At 40.7% G+C, this 21,133-nt stretch overlaps 1 protein-coding gene across 6 annotated transcripts; it reads right to left on the bottom strand.

Annotated features, from left to right (window-relative positions):
* Positions 1-548: 548 nt before the first annotated feature.
* Positions 549-19,199, bottom strand: LOC146709231 (homeodomain-interacting protein kinase 1-like). 6 transcript variants are annotated; one of them, XM_085456254.1, is made up of 20 exons: positions 19,077-19,199; positions 18,043-18,130; positions 10,839-11,572; positions 10,486-10,677; positions 10,222-10,403; positions 9,972-10,095; positions 9,491-9,610; positions 9,248-9,334; positions 8,951-9,135; positions 8,720-8,870; positions 8,459-8,645; positions 8,129-8,247; positions 6,775-6,909; positions 5,541-5,701; positions 5,090-5,155; positions 4,549-4,716; positions 4,107-4,321; positions 3,901-4,013; positions 2,168-2,497; positions 549-1,732 (listed from the first exon to the last, which is right to left on the bottom strand). In XM_085456254.1, the coding sequence occupies exons 3-20, from the start codon at positions 11,568-11,570 to the stop codon at positions 1,616-1,618; spliced, it is 3,384 nt and encodes a 1,127-aa protein (XP_085312380.1). In that variant the 5' UTR covers positions 11,571-11,572; positions 18,043-18,130; positions 19,077-19,199; the 3' UTR covers positions 549-1,615. The 6 variants fall into 6 exon arrangements, with proteins under 6 accessions (XP_085312380.1, XP_085312377.1, XP_085312379.1 ...); XM_085456251.1 differs by having other exon boundaries at positions 1,665-2,497; XM_085456253.1 differs by having other exon boundaries at positions 1,665-2,497; positions 5,541-5,698.
* Between the last annotated feature and the right edge of the window lie 1,934 nt (positions 19,200-21,133).

Here is a 21,133-nt window from a genome sequence, read left to right as displayed (position 1 = left end):
AGGCACTCCAGAGGGTCATCAATATGGCCCAAAAAAATCATTGGACATCGACTTCCCTCCTTGAAGGACCTGTACAGCACTCGCTGTCTCAAGAGGGCACGCAGCATCCTACGGGACTGCACACACCCAGGACACCGGGTGTTTAAGCTGCTGCCGTCTGGCAGGAGGTTCAGGCTGCTGAGGTCCCGAACAAATAGACTCAAGGACAGCTTTTACAACAGAGCAATAGGCCTGATCAATGCAAATAGCTGACCTGACTGGCTACCTCCTTGGACTTTTTTTTGGGGGGGGAGGTAACAACAGTAAAAACATTAACAATAATAATATTTATATTTATAACAAGGTGCAATAATGACTAATGTGCAATACAAATATACTTATTCTTTTTTTATTACTAAGTTAATATAGTGTGTGTCATATTATATGTAGTGCTGACGTAGGACAGTTTTCCAATTTCATTGTACTATGTATGACTGCGCAATGACAATAAAGAGTTATCTTAGAGAGAAAAAAAAAAAAAAAGGAATGAATGAGGAAACGAGTCGCTGTGAATTTGAGGTTATTTTATTGGAAAACAATGAAATTGGATTACTTAGCTGAAACCTTTGTCCCTGAATTAGATCTAACAGCCTCTTTACTATACTATGTTAGGATTAAACACAGACGTTACAACACAAAACTGATGCAAACAAGGGGAAAGGAATTACTTTGGGGGAAAAAAAAAAAGCTGATAATCCAAAGAAACCAAAGATTCACCTCCTTTAAAAATTCAAAAACACAGTGACTGCTGTTCTCCAAACTTTAGTATAGAAAACCTTTCTGAGACGAAGTAAGCTGTACATGTAAAGGACAGCTGCACCTCTGGGCGAGACATAGCAGTATAAAGATCTCTCTTTGAGACACGGGATAATTCATGAGAACGCTAAACTGAGACAGTTTGCATACATTTAATCAGTCAGTCCTTGTGTAGCACAGTGTGCAAGTTTGTTACAACTTCCTAGCAAGCATTTTCAGAGCGTCACAGGGAGAAAAAAAGGAAAATCTCCTTTGTTATGGAGAGGCGTGGGAATTTGGGGTGAAATTTGTGTGTTTCATCTTCCCCCCTCTCCCCAGCCCATGTGAGGTTTTTTTTTAAAAAATATTTATTTCAAGGACATTTGATTTCCCCGCTCTTACAATTTAAAAACAGTTTTTCACATCATTTCTCAGACTGGGCATCCACTCTGAATTTCATAAATACATTCAGCACTCAGTTATTGTAGGTTTTTTGTTGTTGTTGTTTTTAAAGAGATTCTATTGCATAAGGACAATCAATCCTGGCTAAAAAACACTGTCACTACATTAACAGACTATCACATGTGCACTTAAATTAACACATATCCATCAGTTTTCACCGTATCTCTTCTTTTAATCCACATCTTCGTGGACCTCGCTCTTCCTACCTCGCACAGACATTAAAACTTAATTTAATAAACAGAAGACATATATGAGTAAACAAACATAAGGTACAGTCATTATTATATCACTAAAAACACAGGGCCTCAGTGGATTAGTGTGAAAACTTTATAATAAGGTTCACAGGAAGGAACAAGAGAAAAAAAAAACTAAAATAAAACTAAAAACTGTCAGCTTCATCAGTCTGGCAAGTCAGCGTCTTGAAGCTCCTCAAGTTTCGTTGCAGCTTGTGATAGGAGGAAAATCTCTCTTCACAGATAACCTCGAGATAAAACAGCTGTAAAATATGTTTCAACAACACCATATTAATACATCAGGATGCAATGGGGATAAAATGTGGACCATAAACAATTTAAAAGGGAAAAAAAGATAAATAATACAGAAGATCATTTCAATAACACTAAGAGTCCGTAAGAGCATATAAATGTGCTAGAGGTGAAACGCTGTCTTGTAGTTCAAAGCAGCAAACAATAAGTGACCAACAGTTACTCTACAGTTTAAAATGTCCCTTTGTGATATCATATGGGGAAGTGACCCCCCCCCCCAATTCTTTGTGCGAGATTTCCTACAAATATGGATACTGCGCGAGGCGCCTAGGGCTTAGCTGGTAGGCACTGTAAACCTCGGTTCGGGGCGTCACACTAACATAAGGAGAACCAGTGGCGAACTGATGCTGGTAGGCTGCAGGGAGGCCGTGCAGCAGGCTGCTCACCGAGTCCTTGCGACTGGCCGAGTCTCTCCTGGAGGAGGATGAGGTGTACGTTGCTGCATAAGCGGAGGGGGAGTGTCCGTGGGTGCTGTGACCACGGCCCAGCAGCTGCTCCGTGGCCTGAGAGGCTGAGGAGAGGGCAGTAGAGGCCGGGTAGGTATATAGGCTGGGGGGGGCGGCAGCAGCGGCCGAGCCGGACGCCAGGGCTGCCACCTCGGGGAAGCTGTAGTGAGAGGCTGAGACGGCCTGGTGGAACGTCTGCTGGCGACGTAACGATGAGTCGCTGTGGGAGAGCCCCGAACGCTCCTGAGATGAAGAAACTACTGTGTGAACCTTTGAAAATAAATACATACACTCAATCAGACGCTGGGTACAACATGCAAGAAGATTATAGTCTGCATCTACATCTTTGGTATCGTCAGTTTTTTGTGCCAAATGGGGAGGAACAAACAAACAAACCCCCACTTGTTTTTCCCCTCCCTTTTTTTGTGTTATATAACTGCCAGATAACAGATGAAGGTGCGCGCTTGAATGTTACCTACACCGCAGACAGCTTTGGGCTTATTAAAAGGGCTGCAATTATTCATCGAGTAACTCAATTATAAAAAAAGCGTTACCGTAACTGCCACAACTGTCAAACCACCTACTGAACTTGCTCCAACATGAAGAAAAGCAAACTCTGGATTTGCTCCCATCTACCGCACTTTGTTTTGCACAGTGAAAAATCTTAACAGCTACAGAAGTTAAAATAAACGCATGTGTGTGCAGATGACCTGTTAACATAGTCTGAGTGGGTGGGTCTAAAGGGGGGCATAGGGTGCCCTAGTGCACATTTGACTTTACTAATATTATTTTTAAGATTTACGTTAATATAAAATCTAATGCATGCACAAAACACACATAAAAACACATTAAATCTACCTCAGGAGATAGAATACTGTCACAACCCTTTTGCTCTCTTCTAATGTAAGAAAGCCTTCCAAGAAGCCTGAAAACAAGATTAACTTGGCATGTAAATACAATGAACAAAACAAAAAATATATATATAATCTATCTATACACTGTATTATTTTTATTTTTAAATTGTTACAATTTCTAAAATTTATTATTAATTTAATATTTTTATTTACAAAAGTAATTCTGATTACTCAATTGATGGAATAATTCAATTACTAAAAAAACAAACAAACAAAAAAACCAGCTGCAGCACTAATTGTGTTGTAAAAATAACAGCCGGAGCCTTAAGAGGAAAAAAACGAGGGGAAACTCCTGGTGCTTGACATAATGTGCATATAAAGCAAAACTAATGCTAAAATTAGATACTTTTAGATGTTCAGCTGTCCAATCGCTGCATATGGTACAAATGCAAACCTCACCGAAAAAGTTTCAATACACGTTTCCCCCAGCAGAGGGCAGTAAATACACGTAGGCCTTTAATAACAGGATATTAAGAATCCTTGGGAAAAAATGTTTTATACCTTTGCTGGTAAAAGGTGCTAATGTCATAACTTATGACAGATCCTGACCTTTTCACTCAATCACATGATGACATGGTGCACTCTGATGTAGCTTACCTATAACCTTTACTCTCCTCATATTGCTACAATCAAAATAAGGGCCCAGCCTCCTGTAGTTGATTAGTTGCGTGGTTATGGACAAGGATTCTCACAAAACAATGTCCCATTAACACACATTAATTACTTAATGTAAAACCAACAAGATAAAACAAGCCTCACCTGGCTGAGGTTTAAAGGGTGCGACTGGCTTGGCACCAGTCCATGGCGCTCCACACTTTCCCCTGAACTGCACGGCTGTCTGTTAGAGGATCTCTTGGGCTTGATGTAATTCACTGAGAATTCAAAGCAGTAAGACATACTTAATTATGCTTTCACACTTCAGTTAAATACACTGCTAAAACTACAGCAGCACACGGGTGACTCACCAGTCTCCAAGCGTCCTCGGGACTCTGCTCCTCTCTCAGATGCCTGTGTTTTGACTGAAGGTGCCACTACTGCCAGAGACTTGGCCTGGCGAGATGACATAGTGCTTGCTGGGTTAAGAGTGCGTGGAAGGGGAGTCAGGGGGCTGGCGGTAGAGGAGTCCGAGTCGTGTACGGTCACACAGCTGATAACGTTGGTGCGCTGGCTCAGTTCAAGACTGTGGAGGAAGTAAGTAATTTCCCGGGTCATATCAGGCAAACGAGTACGTCAACAGCTTTCATTCTACATGAATTGGGTCCCAGTGCTGTCTATGAGCTCAAAGAAGCCTTGCTTTGCATTTCTCTCATTTACCTTGACATTCTGAAATTTCAACTTAGGAATGAAAGTGATCTGAGAAAGAAACACCACACCACTGTTCAGTGCAGAAGAGCATCCTGTTCTCACCTAGCAGGGTGGAACTTATGCTCATCCTCCGTGTCTGTGTCACTGTGAATCGTAATGATGCTGACCGCTGGGCTCGGCGTGTCCGAGATCACGATCGGCTGTGACAAGGCTGCGCTGGAGCTGGGTGGAGTCACGCCACTACTGACCACTGATGCAGTAGATACACCCCTACGGGAAAGAAAAACACCACCATCACCAACCATTGACTGTGTGTTCAACCCATCAGCTGCGGTACCACGAAGAAGACTTTAAATAAAAATTTAAAAATAACGCCATTTTCTTTGCTTCTAGTTTCAACTAGTTTTTACTCCCATAAGAAGGCTTTTTGTCTGAGTGGCAACACGTATCGTTTAGCAGAATACAGCAGTGGATGCTGTGCCCTCAGTGCAGGTATAAAAAGTGTCCTGTCACTGTTTGCAAGCGAAAGAACCAGTGTGGCAACCGTCACAGGCCCTTTAGCCATCTCTCCCTCGGTATGGTAGCTTAAACCCCAATGAGGACTCTTAAAATTAAACTGGAAGAAGAGCAGAGCTGTACCAACCTGTTTCTGTTCTCTCCACGTCTGGCTTTCACCTTCTTCCTCTCCTGCTGAGTCTTGGTAATGCTCCTATAAGGTCAAAGGTCAGACTAGTTTAGCCTTCATATTTGCCATTTTACTTCACCTTTCAATGCAGTATTTCTCATGTAGTATGAAATTAACCAGTTCTAGTGTTGCTACTCAACTAAACAAAACCCCCAAAAGATTTGTAGCATCTTATTAACTTATCTGAAATGAGTTAATTGGAGGCCAAAGTGTTTGCGTATGAAATAACAATAACATAGCATTTCAGATACTAGTTATGAAAAGCGATAGAAAGTTATTTAATATTTAATCGATTTCATTATTTTTATTCTAATTTAACCTGAAAGAAATAACATTGAAAATGATTCAGCTTTAAATTTGAGAAGCCCATCAGTCTACATGCATCTTTAACAGTTGTTGGTTGACCCACCGCCAGCTGTGTCCCTGCTGCGTGGCAGCATCTGAGTGAATCGTTTCCACAGGTGATTCGGTGACATTTGACTGATGGGCAGAGCCGTGGATGGCTACGCCTGGGACCTGCTGCCATGATGATGGTATGAGGATCTGTTGGGTACCAGTGGGCCAGGCCTGCTGAGAAAAAACAAACAGAAAAGAAAAAAAAAACACAACAACCAACACTTGAGTACATGTAATATGGAAGACAAATTGTGTATGGATGAAAACAAATTATCTGATTGTTGGAATGGGCCAGACAAACTGAGCCATGCGGACATATAAATTCCAAAGACTGAATACAAAGAGGCAAGCCAATGGCCAATCTCTTCTACAGGCAAGAGCGCAAAGCTAGATAAGCGAGCAACCTTTCCCAAGCCATTCCTTAATTATAACATTGCCCTGCAACAAATCCACAAGATGATAATCATGCAAAGCACAAACAATGAAGCACTGTAAAATGTCAGATCAGGTATAAAGACAAGTAGGCAGAACCATGGTGCCTGTTAAAGAAGAAACACTAAGAGATTAGTTGAGTTCCCTGCTGCTAAACAGTCTGCTGATGATATGTCTTGGGAAAAGGCATGCCACATGTTCTGGGGCTGAAACAAAAACCAAACAAACACAAAAAAGAAAAAAGTATGTGTCAGAGTCAGACAGGCTGTCAGGACAGTTTAGAAGACTTTGTTGCTGCAGCCCCCTCTGCTGAAACCAAGGAAGGACATGACAAGAGAAGCTGCAAGCAAAGCGCAGACCAACTCAGCAACACATGCGCTCCATGCCCTCAGCAGACCTATGGGGAAAGACTGGGGAATGAAACTGTGAATGGTGTGGGGCGAGCATGAGTAAAAACGCAGTGTAAATTTGGTCAATTTTGCACTGTGGAGGGGGTTTATAAAATAAAGTAGTAATATAAAATGTGATGCCAGAACACACACAAAAACGTTTGATTTTCCTATAAAAATTTGCATCAAACGACCATAATTATGAAAGGTGACAAATCCACATGTGAAGAGGAACGATGCTGAAATACGATGTGTAAAACAAAGATGGGCCCCTTACAACGCGTGGCAGAGAGGGAGCGGAACACTTGCAAAGAAAACAAAAAAAAGAAAAGAAAAAAAAAGGAGAGCAGGGCAGGAGAGAGATGGCATTGTTAGTGGTAGAGGGAGTGTGCATGTCTTTCTTCGGGTATGTCATCGTTGCTTTACCAGCACTGTGGCTGTGTGTTCCAGGAGGGTAGGCCGACCCACCCCAGTGCCCAGCCCAAGGGGCAGAGAATACTGCGGGGCTAGGCCTGCTGGGGGTGGGTGCAGGGTGGCCACCATCAGGGGTGTGCAGGAACCCTGGAGGAGGGAGGGGCAGTGTTAAGTCATGACGAAAAGTAGCGCCCTTCAAGACTGATACAGATTTTTCTCTTTTTTAAAATAAAAACAGGCAGAGCAGATACACCCAGCTGCACAAGAGATGCACACTGGCACCGCTGGCCATCTGGAGACCTGGTCTCTGCAGAGTGCAGCAATTATTCCTCAATTTAGCAAACAGCAATTAACCAGCTTTTGGAGCCAGATGAGTCTCACTACACATGTGGCCTTTCTCCCACATAAAAAGACTGGGAATAAGAGGCCTGGCCAAAAGTGGTGATCCAGTCAGCTCTTAAAGCAAATTCAAGTGGAGACACACAGTCAACAGAAAAACAAACAGAATACAGTAAAGCCCAGGCCCTCGACTTATTTCAACAATTGCATTTAAGTAGCTAACATCTTATGCCCTAAATTCCTTAGAAGAACCCGATCTGCCTTCCTCCTGGCAGTAAGACCAACAAAAGCAGGGAGAATTTTTAGATGCACTCAGTATATCCACAAAGGAGCAAAACAAGGCATCAGTGCTCCACAAACTGGTGCAAGTAACAGCGGGATGTTTCCAGATTTTTTACAGTAACCCCTGAGCTGAAATTATTGAATGACAGATTATTCAGAAAAAAAGAAAGAAAAAAAGGTGTATTTATGTACGTTTAAGTTACATCAGATAATAAAGAAAACCCAAATACACCAGACCCCAGTTACAACTTAACCTCATCTCTTCTTCCAGGAAATGTGAATATAACCTCCATCTATGTTCAGTGTTGGACCCATTCAGAATGCACAGCTGTCACTCGAATGGTCACAATAAAGACTGAATCCATTCACGGCACAGAAGCATAGAATTACAAATAAAACGGTGAAAAGTGAGCAAATCAGTCAAAGCCGCGGCACTTCTTTCTGCCTGCCCGTGTGTGCACTCCCACTCTCTTGCCAAGTGTGTGGCACGTCTAAAAGCGGAAAAGTTCTCAGGTAAAGGTTGCAAACAGTCACACACAACGCTTTTTTTTTTTTTTTAAACAGTCATAACATCACCCACTGTAAATCCACAATCAAACTCACCCAAAAATAACTAGGGAACAGAAAAGGTTAAAAAAAACAAAAACAAGATGCTGTGTCTCTTGATAGAAAATTCATAAATTAAAAAAAACAACAACACAAAACTCAAGAATTCCTTCAAACGCTGGACCTTCCAAACTCTTACCTGTGTCAGCATACTTGGCTGTATCTGCAAGGACTGAGTAGACTGGTTCTGAGGTACTATCGGTACAGAGTTCTCCACCCTCACCGGGAAACTGGAACTCTTACTGGATGACTGCAGCCCTAGAAAACAAACGATGACAAACATCTCAATTATTAAAGGATTAAAAGGATCTACCATCTACTACAACATCTACAAATATTGTAGTAGATGGTAAAAAAACCAAAAACAAGACTTTGTTGGTACAGAAAGCCTGACACAAACCAGCACAGAGGATTCATACCTTTAATACTGAAATCAAAGTGAATGTTTGTAATCAACTTTATGACTTACCTTGGATAGTGGAGGGTGGACAGACGATGAGTGTCTGCTGGAAGGGTTCCGTCTGGCTACACAGCCCAGCAGGACGCGTTGGGATCGGGACACTCTGCTGAGTCAGCCCGGGAATGTTGATGGTCGCCTGCTGGTACAAAGCTGGCTGGTAGTTCAGCAAAGGCACCGCACCCGCTGCAGAAGGCACCTGTTAAACAACAAAGCCCATTAATACCAGCAAAGACTACAGGTTGACAGAAGAGTAAAAATTTAGCATCATACCTGGTTATGCTGGTTTAGTTGGCTACTGAAGGTCACGGTGAGGTTGCCCGCTGCAGCACTGGGGACTGCATTGGTCGAGTAGAGGGATTTGCTGCTTTCATAGGAGCTCCGGCGCTTGCAGATCTCCATATTCTGGAAGCACGACTTCACACTGAAGAGGAATTAATACCATTGCATCAGCAAATGCATTTAAATAGACCAATAACTCTTCATCCTGCTACACACACTTACTGGGAGCTATGGGGATAGTCCATGAGGTGGCTCATCGTGACAAAGGGGTGACCCAGAGTTTTTGTAGGTGTGATCCTTTTGTCAGCATCCAGACGAAGCATTCGCTTCAGGAGGTCTATAAACTCTCTCCTGTCAGCTTTCTCAGCCAACATGTCAGTTCCCTCCAAGTGAGAGGAAAGGTTGACCTGGTAGGTTAATGACAAGAAGGGAAGGACAAAAAAGGAAAAACCTGGTCAGGCAATCACTACATGCCATATTTAAAGCCATTTCCTGGGTTATGCACTTATTTGGATATACCTGCATCATGTCATCCAGACAGTTAAAGATGTACTTTCTAGCCTCCTTAGATTTGATGCCCATCTCCATTTCATGTTCTGACGGGGTCTAAAAAAAGAAGCACAATATCCATTTATGTTTCATAACACTACCATTTACAAACATTAAATCGGTTGAATGGGGACAACCAAAATAAAGGAACCAAATCAAAACGAGCATCAAGTCCCTTTACAGCTTATTCAAGAAGATACTCGTAATATTAACCTTAAGCCTCCAGAGCGGGTAGCTAGAGTCAGGGCCTCGATTGAAGAAGCGGCTAGTCTTTGTGCCGGCACTCAGAAGATACTCAGCAGGTAGGCCTTGAGTCTGGGAAATGTAACGGATCTGGACACAGAAGAAAATATAGAGATAAAGCAATCACTGCAGAACTGCGATGTTTCAAGTAGTGTGTAGTTAAGAGTACTATAACTGACTTATTAAATACGTATACCTGGATTTAGAGCGGCATGGCATTTTAGAACCCTCTCTTGGTTAATAGGTCAATTATAATTTGCCAAAAACACTCAATCTGATGTGAGAAAAACTAAATACCATTCTCTTACAAAGCAGGGTGGTGGCACATTCATGTAGTCATGCTTACTTGAAGAAAAATGTGACCTTTATTCGAAAGGAAGACTTTCCTAGTCTTTCTTTGAGCACTGTTTTTGCTAACTTGTAAGTCCTTGGGACCATGAACATGACTGACCTGGTCATACTCAGAGGCTCCAGGGTACAAAGGCCAACCCAGAAACAGCTCCGCAATCACACACCCTAGAGACCACATGTCAATGGCCTCACAGAAGGGCAGCCCCAAAATGATCTCTGGAGCTCTAAACAAGAAAGATGAGATTTATACATTAATGTGGGGACAGAACTGGGCTACACAACTGAATCACATTAACACAACTCTTACGCATAACACTGCAAACTAAAAAGCACTTAAACGCTCCACTTGCCTGTAGTAACGGGACTGTAAGTAGGTTGAGCACACTGCTTTGGATACATGACTTGCAGAGCCGAAGTCGATGACCTTCACCCTGTAGGGCTGTCTAATGGGGTCCACCAACATGATGTTTTCAGGCTTCAAGTCTGCATGAATTAAACCCAGGCTCTTCAGTTTCATTAGTGCTGTAGCCACCTAAAGACATGAACACATGAGAGTTAGTCTGGGTGAAAAAAAAGAGGAATCAACTTTTTTTCTGCATTCACAGTTTGCCAACCTGCTGCAAAATGGGGCGGATGTGCCGTAGGGGAAGTGGGCTGAACTTGCTCTGCTTGAGAAAGTCGTACAAGTTCTGTTCAAGCATCTCAAAAACCAAGCAGGTGTGACCCTTGTGTTGGAAGCATTCGTACGAACGCACAAAGTTGTACTCATCTGCGTTCTCTGCACTTAGCCGGTTCAGAATGCCCACCTATTAGGAAAGGAAAAAAAAAAAACAACCAAATATGATGAGAAAGACAAACGCTAGTACACCCCTATGAAGGGAATGCAAGTGTAGTGAACAGCAATTTGTGTATGTAACGTAAACTTTTAGAAGAAACTGGTACATCGAACAAAATCCTGTTTACTTACCTCAATTTGGCCCTGCCGAGCATATGAAGGGTGGTTTTTCAGAATTTTGATTGCTACAATCTCATTGGTTCCCCTCTTCCAGCACTTAGCCACTTGTCCAAATGTGCCCCTCCCCAGGAACTCCAGCACTTCATAGCCGCTGGACACGGAGCAGAGGATCTCATGCTGCACAAGCTGATAATCCCCTTCACCATTGGAGCTGCTGCTCTTGGTGGTTGGAGCAGAGTGAGGTATGGACTGGCCTGTGCCCCCGCCTCCACCGCCGCCTGTACGCGTGGAGTAAGTTGCCGCAGGAGCTGAGAGCTCTTCTAATATCTGGACGCTTCCACATCCGCTTCCGCTACAGTCGCTGGCTGCCTCCATCTTTCTCTTCTGCCCATGCCTGTGCCCCCTAGTTTCAGAGGACGTCTCGTGAGCATAAGAGGAGGATGTAGCCTGCTCAGTGACGCGTCGACTGGATCCACGAGGAAGACTGCCGGTGCTATCAGCTGCTCGCACCACCACTTGACCCCTGGAGCCGGGCGCTGTAGGGGGGAAGACCAGAGATGGCGCAAATGGTGGCACAGCCATGGCTGGGGTGAATGTGTATGCGGACTGGCCCGCTATGGATCCGTAAGCCTCAGTGGTGGACACGTCCCAAACGTTGCTTTCCACCTTGAGCTTCTTGACGCGGCAAAAGGCACTGGAGGAGATTGACGGAGGGGAGAACACCTGCAGCTGCTGGGAACTCATAGCTGTAAAGAAATTGAAGAGTGTTAGCCACATGGCCTACCAAACAAAACAAAACAACCCAAACAAATACAGTTGTGTGTCTTACAATAACTGTGATACATTATTGTACTGTGTAAATTTCTCCAGCCAAACCTCATTTCTTTATATTTTGGTACCAAAATGGAAATAGATGCAGTAATTTAATGAAGCATGTACAAACATAAATAGAAATAAAGCATATAAAACAAAAAGAAGTCAGTATTTGGAAGGACCACATTTATTCCTCAGCACAGCCTGAACTCTTAGCCAAGCTTCTTGCCATTTTAAGTAGCCTTCAGGGATAGTTCTCCAGGCATCTTGAAGGACATTCAAAGTTGTTCTCTGGATGTTCACTACCCTTTGTTTTGGTCCGTCAATACGACTTCTTGAGTTACCACATTCACAAGTCAGGAAAAGATTTACCTCTGACCTTAACCTTGAAGTCAATGTCACCAAGATTCAAACTCGTCTGAGATTTTCAGTAAACTCACCTATGGCATTAATTTAAAATCCTACACCGCCATGTTCTCGAGTCATCACATTCACAAACTTGTGTCTATGCTGTCTAGCAGCATTATGACAATGTCCCATCATCCTTTTATGGCTGGAAAAAGCCAATTTTCAAGGGAGAACTCTGAAAGACATTCAGCAAGCCTGTAGAACTATTGCTTAACAAAAAACAAACAAAGAAAAACAAAACACCAAAACCCACAAAGAAATGAGAGATGCCTCAAGAATTTTGCACAGTTCTGTTTTGTTGCAAGTTTATTAGGTGCAGTGAGATAGTGCAGTGCATCAGGCTGCATATTAAATATAAGTCGACACCTCACAGTTTGATCAAATTCAACCCATATCTATATGCCTGCATATTAAGCAATTTCAGGAAGTATGCCTGATGAATGAAAACTGCATGAAACACTTATTTAGCTTTACAACTAGGCAGGATCTTGCGCAAGGGGTAGCTGCATTTCCAAATCCATGCATACCTATTGAGGCATGAGGGGCACCCATGATTAAAATCATATTCTTTTGGAAAGTGGTAAATCATCAAACAAAAACAAAGGGCGGGGGGTGTCTAATGGGTTTTTGAGATTCCAAGTGAACTGAACAATAAGTCTTCTGTAATGCCAGTTTGAATCACATGGTGGTGTAGTGAGTCAATATGGAGTCCAGACTGCAAGAGCCCAGTGTGGAAAGAAGAGGAAATGTAGCTCAAGAGGCAAATGTGAAAGGATGCGTACTGGAGCTAACAATACAGCAATCAGTTCCTTAAGCACCCAGAAAGAGTCATTCCCCTTGTAAAGAAAGGGAATTTAGAAAGAAAAAACAAAAATAGTAAACATCTGAGTGGTACAGGTGGTGGCAGCAATGAAAACTTTTGGTTTTTAACTCTCCCACTTTAACCTTCTGTACGCCACAACTTTGTTCTTCTTCTTGGTTGGGTGACGGACAGCACAAATAAGAGTAGCTTACAGACCGGTTGTACCATATACTTTGGACACAGGGTTGCGACAACTGCACAGACCCTCACGCTTCCTGCCTGATGATGACATTTACTGGAATGCTAGTGGATTCATGGATATGTTAAGTGTAATGCAATCTTAATAATGTTTGTTATTAATTTGCTATAATGCCAAATGTGTGGCATAAAGAAAATACCCATGCAAGTGTAGGCAGCAGCTCTTGCTACTTCTGTGCAAATACAGTTGGCAGTAGCCCAAAAAACCACATGACTGAACAGTGGGAAAACAAATGCCAGACAAAGGCCCCAGCTACAAGACTCCGAGGATGCACGTGCAAACAACCTGAGAACGCTATGCAAAAGATTTTACAGATGCACAATAAAATTTAGCATTATATCTAATACACTTACAGAAGTTACTAAAATAAAATATACATGTGCTGTACTTTGTACTATTCTCAATGTGGTCAGACTAAACTTTTGATGTTTTTGTGACTGGAATATCTACACAGCAGTCCTTCAATTATGTCACTGGCATGATCACGTGACAGTTTAAAAATAATAAAATAAAGTTTAAAAAAGAAAATTATATCGGATATAAAAGTAAAAAAAATTCTGAACAGTTGGGAAAATTTGTGTTACAGCATCCAGAACATATGAAAAACAACTTATATTTGATGTTTTGCAAAGAAAACAACAAAAACAAAGCAAGCTAACAAACAAAAAAACAAACAAACACTAAAATGAAAGCAGCTATTACTGTATGAGGTGGTTTTTTTGTATCTGTCATTCTGGGAAGGGAGCCAGAAGTGCTCAGCTGCATGTCCAGTAAGAGGTGAAGAGGGTAGTTAGGATCCATTCAATAACCACAGCCATTTAAGTGACCTGTTCCAGCTGATTGAAGAATCCGGAAAGTATGTTGACCGAAACTGGATTCAGACAGCAACAGCAATGATGAATTCCTTCAGCAAGTAATATAGATGGATTTTGCAGCTGCCAGTTCAATATTCAGGCCACAGAAATACTATCCTGGAGTAAAGGGTCCGTAATCATACAACTTTTCCATCTCTCTATATTTCTTCCTGCAGCTCAGGTTAATGTCACCATCGACTCGAAACATCCTGAAGTCTGATACCATCCGACAGTGGTCCAGGAAGTATGAGTGTGTCACTTCGTTGCTGCAATGCTCCACGAAGCACATCAAGCTCCAATCACTATCTTAATCAGTTATGACAAGCGATCGCTAGAACAACGACCGCTCTGAAACACCCATTGTTTCCTCAGTAGCTCCTCCAAGATTACAGGCCTCGCTTCTGCCAGTAGAACTGTCACCACAATGAGCTGATGGAAGACTTCCCAATAACTAAAATATGATGCACAAAAAACCCCACTAACAGAGTGGTAAAATGCACCTGGTAAAAGTCATGTTGAAGCAGGGGGTGGGAACTTGTCTGATAAAGTAATTAAAATTGGGGGATCTGCTGTTACTCACCAGAAATAAAAATAAAAATCTTAAGTGAAAAAACAACAACAAACCAGTGATTTTAAAAAAGGAGAGAGAGAGAGAAAAAGCCCTATAACAAATCTACTGCACCACTTATGGCAAATACTGTTATTAATATGGGGACAACTACGGTACATTAAAACTTTCTGGTAAAACACTGCGCCCTAGTGGTGAAACCTTTAGTTAAATTTAGCAAATTCTGATTTTCATTTACTTTTAAGGGAATAAGCCAAAGATTTTTTTTAAAAAAATCTGTTATTTCCATTTTTTAAATTTATGAATGGACCTGTAAAAGCAGTAGCAATGGCCAAATGTATATTCTGAGTAGCCCAATTTTTATAACTGACCTATTTGTATACATTAGAGCCATTCCACATAATAAAATAAATTACTTTTTAATTTCTTGTATCTTTTATTTGTAAGTTGTATCTTATATAATTTATTTCAGTCTGTTACTGTTCTTATTTTCTTGGAGCAACGGTAACCACATAATTTCCTCAGGGATTAATAAGGTATTCTGATTTAAGTTATTCTGTTCAATTAAAAACTTTCCATAAAAAAATAATGTTTCTTCTATAAAATAAATATTATTTTAAAGATTTAAGCCTAAATTATCCGATAAAATAGCTTCAGATCTGCTTTTAAACAATGTCCACGATCTACTTCTTAGTGGAGAGGGAAAAAGTGAACACGCTTGTGTTAATTTAAGTTTATATAGTCATGCGTGTTGCTCATCTAACTGTAGGCAACGCTACCTGGAACTTGAGAGTGAATTTCACTGTAAATAACTGCGAGCTGTGTGTGTGTTTCTGTGCAAGTCAGTAAGCTGGTTTAGGTAAACCGACAAAAGAAACGAAACAGCAAGCAAGCATAGTGACAACATTAAAGGACGGACGTGCTTACGGAAAAGTTTCATAACGGCGTTAACAGGCAGAGACAACACGGAGGACATGACAAACACACCGCCCGGCAGTAGTGATCTGCTCTTTGATATCAGAAGTGTTTGTCGGTTAAATTAAGCTACTGGTCTTGCAAACGAAAACCCGTATTTAACACAAACCTATTGTCAGGCTCTTACACAGACCCACTTCTACTGCAATCTCGATTAATAACCTGCACGACTCGTCCCCGTGTTCTGAAGCTAGTTTTCAATGCTGCATTTACCTCCTAAAAAATCTGACTGACCCCTCACTCGTTTTTCAGTCGACCCTTTGTTACAACAAAAACCCCTCGAACTGCCCTGCTAAGGGTGGAGGGTGGAGATCTTCGACGGATCGGCTCAACCAAATTCTTTAGCTACAGTTTACCATTCACGACTGAAGTTTATAGACAACTGCTGTGTTCAAGCCACTGATGACACATCTCCATATCGCTACTAAAAAAACTAAAATCCTTCATATTTCTGGTAGTTGTTTTTCCTGCTAAAGTAAGAGACTTAAGATCAAATCAACAAGGCAACGATACTTAACTCGCTAATGCTAACATGCTAACGCAGCCACTTTTTTTACAATATGGTGCTTAAAAAACATCTCATCCAAGCAAGCGGGGTCAAATCATTCTCAAGGTGCCCAGAACAGATGGTGAATGTAGAGTGACTTGGAACATACCGGATTTGATGTTAGGACAGCTTGGAAACACAGGCTTCGTCCGAGGTTTAAATCCCACTGCAGTCTGCTGCCAATCCGATTAGCTTCCGCTAGTTAACCTTAAATGCTAGCTAGGCCTGCATTGTGTCTTCAGTCAATGGTGAGCCCGACAGCGAGAGAAGGCCTTACAGCGCAGAACCCCCAGAGGGGAAAAGTTCTCATGGTATCAATAAATGAATTCATCTAATCTTAAAATTTATACAGCAGTTAGTTATAACATGATTTATCCTTCTCTAAAATCGACTGCCTTAAAGCAGCGAAAACCACTTTTCACCGGAACTAACCACGTCCTTATACAGCTACGAATCCGACGTCATTTCCGCGCATTACCGTAATTAGCAGGAATTCTTCATATTTTATCATTAATGAGATATATATATTTGTTAAACAATATGAATAAATAAAAAACATGTACAGACAACAAAGTACCCAACGCTGTTATGATCTCTCTATTGTCAAAAATATAATCAGCCATATTTGGAATCATGTTACACAGCAAGTGAAACAAGAGGGGGAAAAAAGACATGTTACGGTAAAAAAAAAAAAAAAAAAAAAAAAGACATTGCCGTGACGTAACCAGAATATACCAGTAATTTTCCAGCTGTTGTGCTAAACTTTGTTAAACGAAAATTAAAGTTTGATCCGTTTTGGTGTTAGTAAAAATGATGATGACGATAATAACGATAACAACAACAATAATAGCAGTGGTAGTAACAGGGCAAAGAGTGTTATGGGCACATGACAGGGCCTAAACCAGCTAGAGTACAGCAGGGGTGTCAAACATAGGGCTTTGGGCCAAAATTCCCCTGGCAAACCCTCCAACCCAGACCACAGGACAGGTTTGGAAAATGTGAAGGTAGGAATAAACATTAACTTATAACTTTACTTTCAGAAGTTTTACAGCTTTTCCTACTGATGATGACTTTGGCCATGACCATTCATGTTACAAAATAAAAAGGAATGAGATAATGAGATAGGCATGGAGAACACAACAGCAAGCATGTTTTGTTTGAGTTTGCGGCAGTGTGTGGAATTACCAAAATTAAAGAGGAGATAGCCTAACATATGAAACAGGAAAAGACCACTGTGTAATTCATTTATTTCAGCAAAGTAACTATATTCTAATTATCACCTATGTTTATGTGGTAACTGTAACGCAATAGAGATACTCATATTTTGTATTTTAATTACATAATTCTGGTACATATATTCAGTTACTCCCCAACACTGTGTATTGGGTAAGGTTCAAGTACATCATTCTCCAAAATGTTGTCCAGGTGATTTTGTTTTTGGTGCCTGCACTGCATCAGTTCTTCCAATGTCTGTATTGGCTTTGACTATGAGGTCTAACCAGTGTTTTATGTATTGATATGTGTCGCTGAGGCTGGACACTCAAAATCAGAACCCGGAAGAAGTCCAAGTCCTAATTAAACTTCTTAACAGGCTCTGAAATGTACTCAAATGTCACAGTCTGTAGATGTGACAAAGAAAACAGGTGAGCTGTTTATTGAAACGCTTGGAAAAAGTTCAGACAACAAAATAAAGTCCAAATGGGGGGAAATGAAATACTGTGTCCAACTAACTATCAGAATAAAGCAGTAAGTGAGAGGATTGATGAGTGATATTAGATTTACTGGATGCAACTTCAATAATAAATGATTGTTGTTGTTGTTTTTTACATGTTAATAGCATTTCACACTTTCACACTGTTCAGCAAACAAGTAACTTAGAAGAGCAACACATGTAGAGGTCCACACTGTGTTTAGAAAAGTTAAACTTAACATGGACATATACCCTTAAAATGTCCACTTTAGCAACTGTCACTTGCCCAGTGATGCTTACCTTAGAAATTAATCTCTTCTTCCTTTTCTGTCTTCTCTTTTTTTCCCGCTGTAATCCACTGCAAGTGTGTGTAAAATCTGTCAGCACCCTGCAAAATGTTTTCTTCTATTAATGTTATGACAACATTCATTTGAACGAAAAGCATTCTAAAGGCCTCTGATACATTTGCTATGCTCCACCCTGGTTACTGTTGAGTAGCAATAATCAACCTGGCTTGTATATTTTAAAATGTCATCTTTTTGTAACATAACAAATTTTCCAGGAGCGTCTGGAAAGCCACAAATCTCTTTTTTTTTTCCAGGAAAAAGAAGCATTAAGCAGCCAGTCTGTTTTTTTTTACTGATGGACGACCATAGCATGAAATAAAATTAACACACACACACACACACACACACACACACACACACACACACACACACACACACACACACACACACACACGCACGCACGCATAGTTTCCCTAGCTAAACAGCAAAAGATACCAGATCCTAAATTCAAACATTTTCATTCCTCTTTGTTAGATTTTAGTAGTTAGCCTGGAAGATTTTCAAACATGGTTGGTGTAAGAATGGGCTGTAAGAAAGTACTTGCTTTGTTATATCACACTAAAGGAATTACAAAATGTGAGTACCCATGTACAAATGCCTCATTCTCCTAAGCCTAGTCTGACAAAACAAATAAAGAGGGATGCCCATCTGAAACAGTCTTTCATGTCCTTGAGCAGTCAAAGGAGAATTTATTTACTTCAGTAAAAATGATCAATAATCCAATAAGATAATACACCATTGCAATGCAAAAACTTACTGAAGTGGTATATACATGATTCAACTTCTCTTTTGTAACCATAATGCAAAAATTGCATGCACAGTTGTACTCTTAAAAGCATTTCACACTATGCAGCAAGAAGGTACCTTAGAAGAGCAACACATGTACAGGTCCATACTGTGTTTAGAAAAGTTAAACATTAATGTGGACACTGCATGTCACCTTTAAATTTCCACTTTAGCAACTGTCACTTGCCCAGTGGTTCTTACCTTAGAAAATAATCTCTTCTTCCTTTTCTGTCTTCTCCTTTTTTCAACTGTAATCCACTGCAAGTGTGTGTAAAATCTGCCAGCACTCTGCAAAATGTTTTCTTCAGTTAATGCTATGACAACATTCATTTGAACATAAAGCACTCTAAAGGCCTCTGACACATTTGCTAAGCTCCGCCCCCAGTTACTGTTGAGTAGCAATAATCAATCTGGTTTCTATATTTTAAAATGTCATGTTTTTGTAACATAAAAATTTCCCAAGTTTCCAGGAGCCTCTGAGATGGCACAAATCTCACTTTTTTCAGCAGAGAGAAGCCAGTCTGTTTTGTTTTAGTGATGGATGACACAAATTCAAGTGTGCTTACAAGCATGAAATAAAATTAAACAATTTCCCCAAGTCTTGTCCTGAAATGCCATGGTTCACTTTTTTCACAGAAGAGAAGCATCAATCTTTCTTTTTTCTTTTCTTTCCTTTTTTTTAAACTCATGATGACACTGATCCAGAAACGCTGTTAAAAAACAGACTGTACCCTTATGTCATGTCAAACACAGCAGGCAAACGAACCTGTCACCACCTTGCATTGATTCATAAATATCCAATCATATCTAATCAAGTTGCGACTAACTTTAAGTTGTGTAACGGTCAAGCAACTTGACAGCATAGCAAGTCCCTTGTTGTAAAGTACTCATAAAGTTTTCACAAGTATTTATACTTTATATTTAAAAAGTATAAAATAATAAAGATAAATATAATACTCGTGATAATACGCAAAATTTTACTTAAGTAGGATTTTATATGTCAGATTCTTAATTAAAATTATTACATTAGTATTATCCTAATGTACTGTTAATAGTTTTGCTGAAGTAACTATGTTCTCCTGTCATCTTATAAGGACGTGCAGTCGTGTAGGAAAAGACAACAAGGCTGTGGTGTGCTGGGAAAGTACAGCTGAAGTGGTGAGGGAAACTGCCAAGAAGGTGTTTGTTGATTTCTCTGGACAGAGGAGAGAAGGGAAGGGAACTTGGTGGTGGAAGTACAGTAAAGGGTTTAAAGGAAGAGCATGGAAAAGAAGAAAGTCGACAGTACTACTGGGAGACTGGGCAATGAGATGGCAAAGGAAAATCCTTATAGTGAATGTGATGTGCACTAAGGAAGGAAAGAAAGGACTTGTATCAACCGACTAGGCAGCGAGACTGAACCTGAAAGGATGTGCAGCAGATTAGGGTGATTAAATATAGAGATGTAAGTATTCAGTTAGTATATTTGTTCAGTTAGTATATAGTGTTGGAAAGAGTACTTTGATGAGCTGATGAGTCAAGAAAATTATAGAAAGAGGATATAGGAAATTAGTGAATTAGTAAAAAGGGAGTTAGGACAGCTATGAAGAGCATGAAGAGTAGAGAGGATGAAGAGTGGACAGGTAGTTGGTCCAGATGACATACCTGTAGAGGTATGGATATGTGTCCACTCCTTTTGACCACCAGCCGGGTCCTTTGGGGCACTCTGATTGGCTGCTACTTAGCAATACATTTAGGCTAGTGTAACATTCATTGATGTGAAACACCTTGATATAATTATGACCAGAGCATTATGTGTTAAGATTAATTTGGAAATATTTGTTCATTTTATTTTCATAATTATTTGTATTGCTAAGGAACGCTTAGCAGCAGACCACATCATGAAAGATCACTGATGCCACTACAGAGTCACAGAAAGTCTTCAGGACTGATAAATCCATCATCATGAATAAGCAGATTAAAATTTTTAACGCAGTTAACCCATCTGAAGTGCAGAATGACTCAAAATCCCTGACGCGTCTCTGTCAACGCATTTCGGGCAGTTTGTCCAAGGAGAGTTACCTTCGCACATGAGCAAACAGGCAGTTGATCTGGTAGTGACAGGCAGCAGAATTAGTCAACTAAATATGGAAGATGATTGGTCCTCTCGATGGGAAATTTGAGTATAAAAAAACAAAAACAAGACGGAACAGTTGACCGACACAAAGTATTATGCAATTGTGCAAGAAGGAATCTTCTTTTCACCGAAGCACTTCCAG

Source organism: Copadichromis virginalis, linkage group LG5 (assembly GCF_057382275.1).
Source record: "Copadichromis virginalis isolate Kocher_CV1m ecotype Utaka linkage group LG5, C_Virginalis_male_GT1.1, whole genome shotgun sequence".
In the NCBI taxonomy this organism is placed as follows: domain Eukaryota; kingdom Metazoa; phylum Chordata; class Actinopteri; order Cichliformes; family Cichlidae; genus Copadichromis; species Copadichromis virginalis.
The sequence above is the reverse complement of the archived record's forward strand: the minus strand, read 5'-3'. Positions and strand labels throughout refer to the sequence as shown.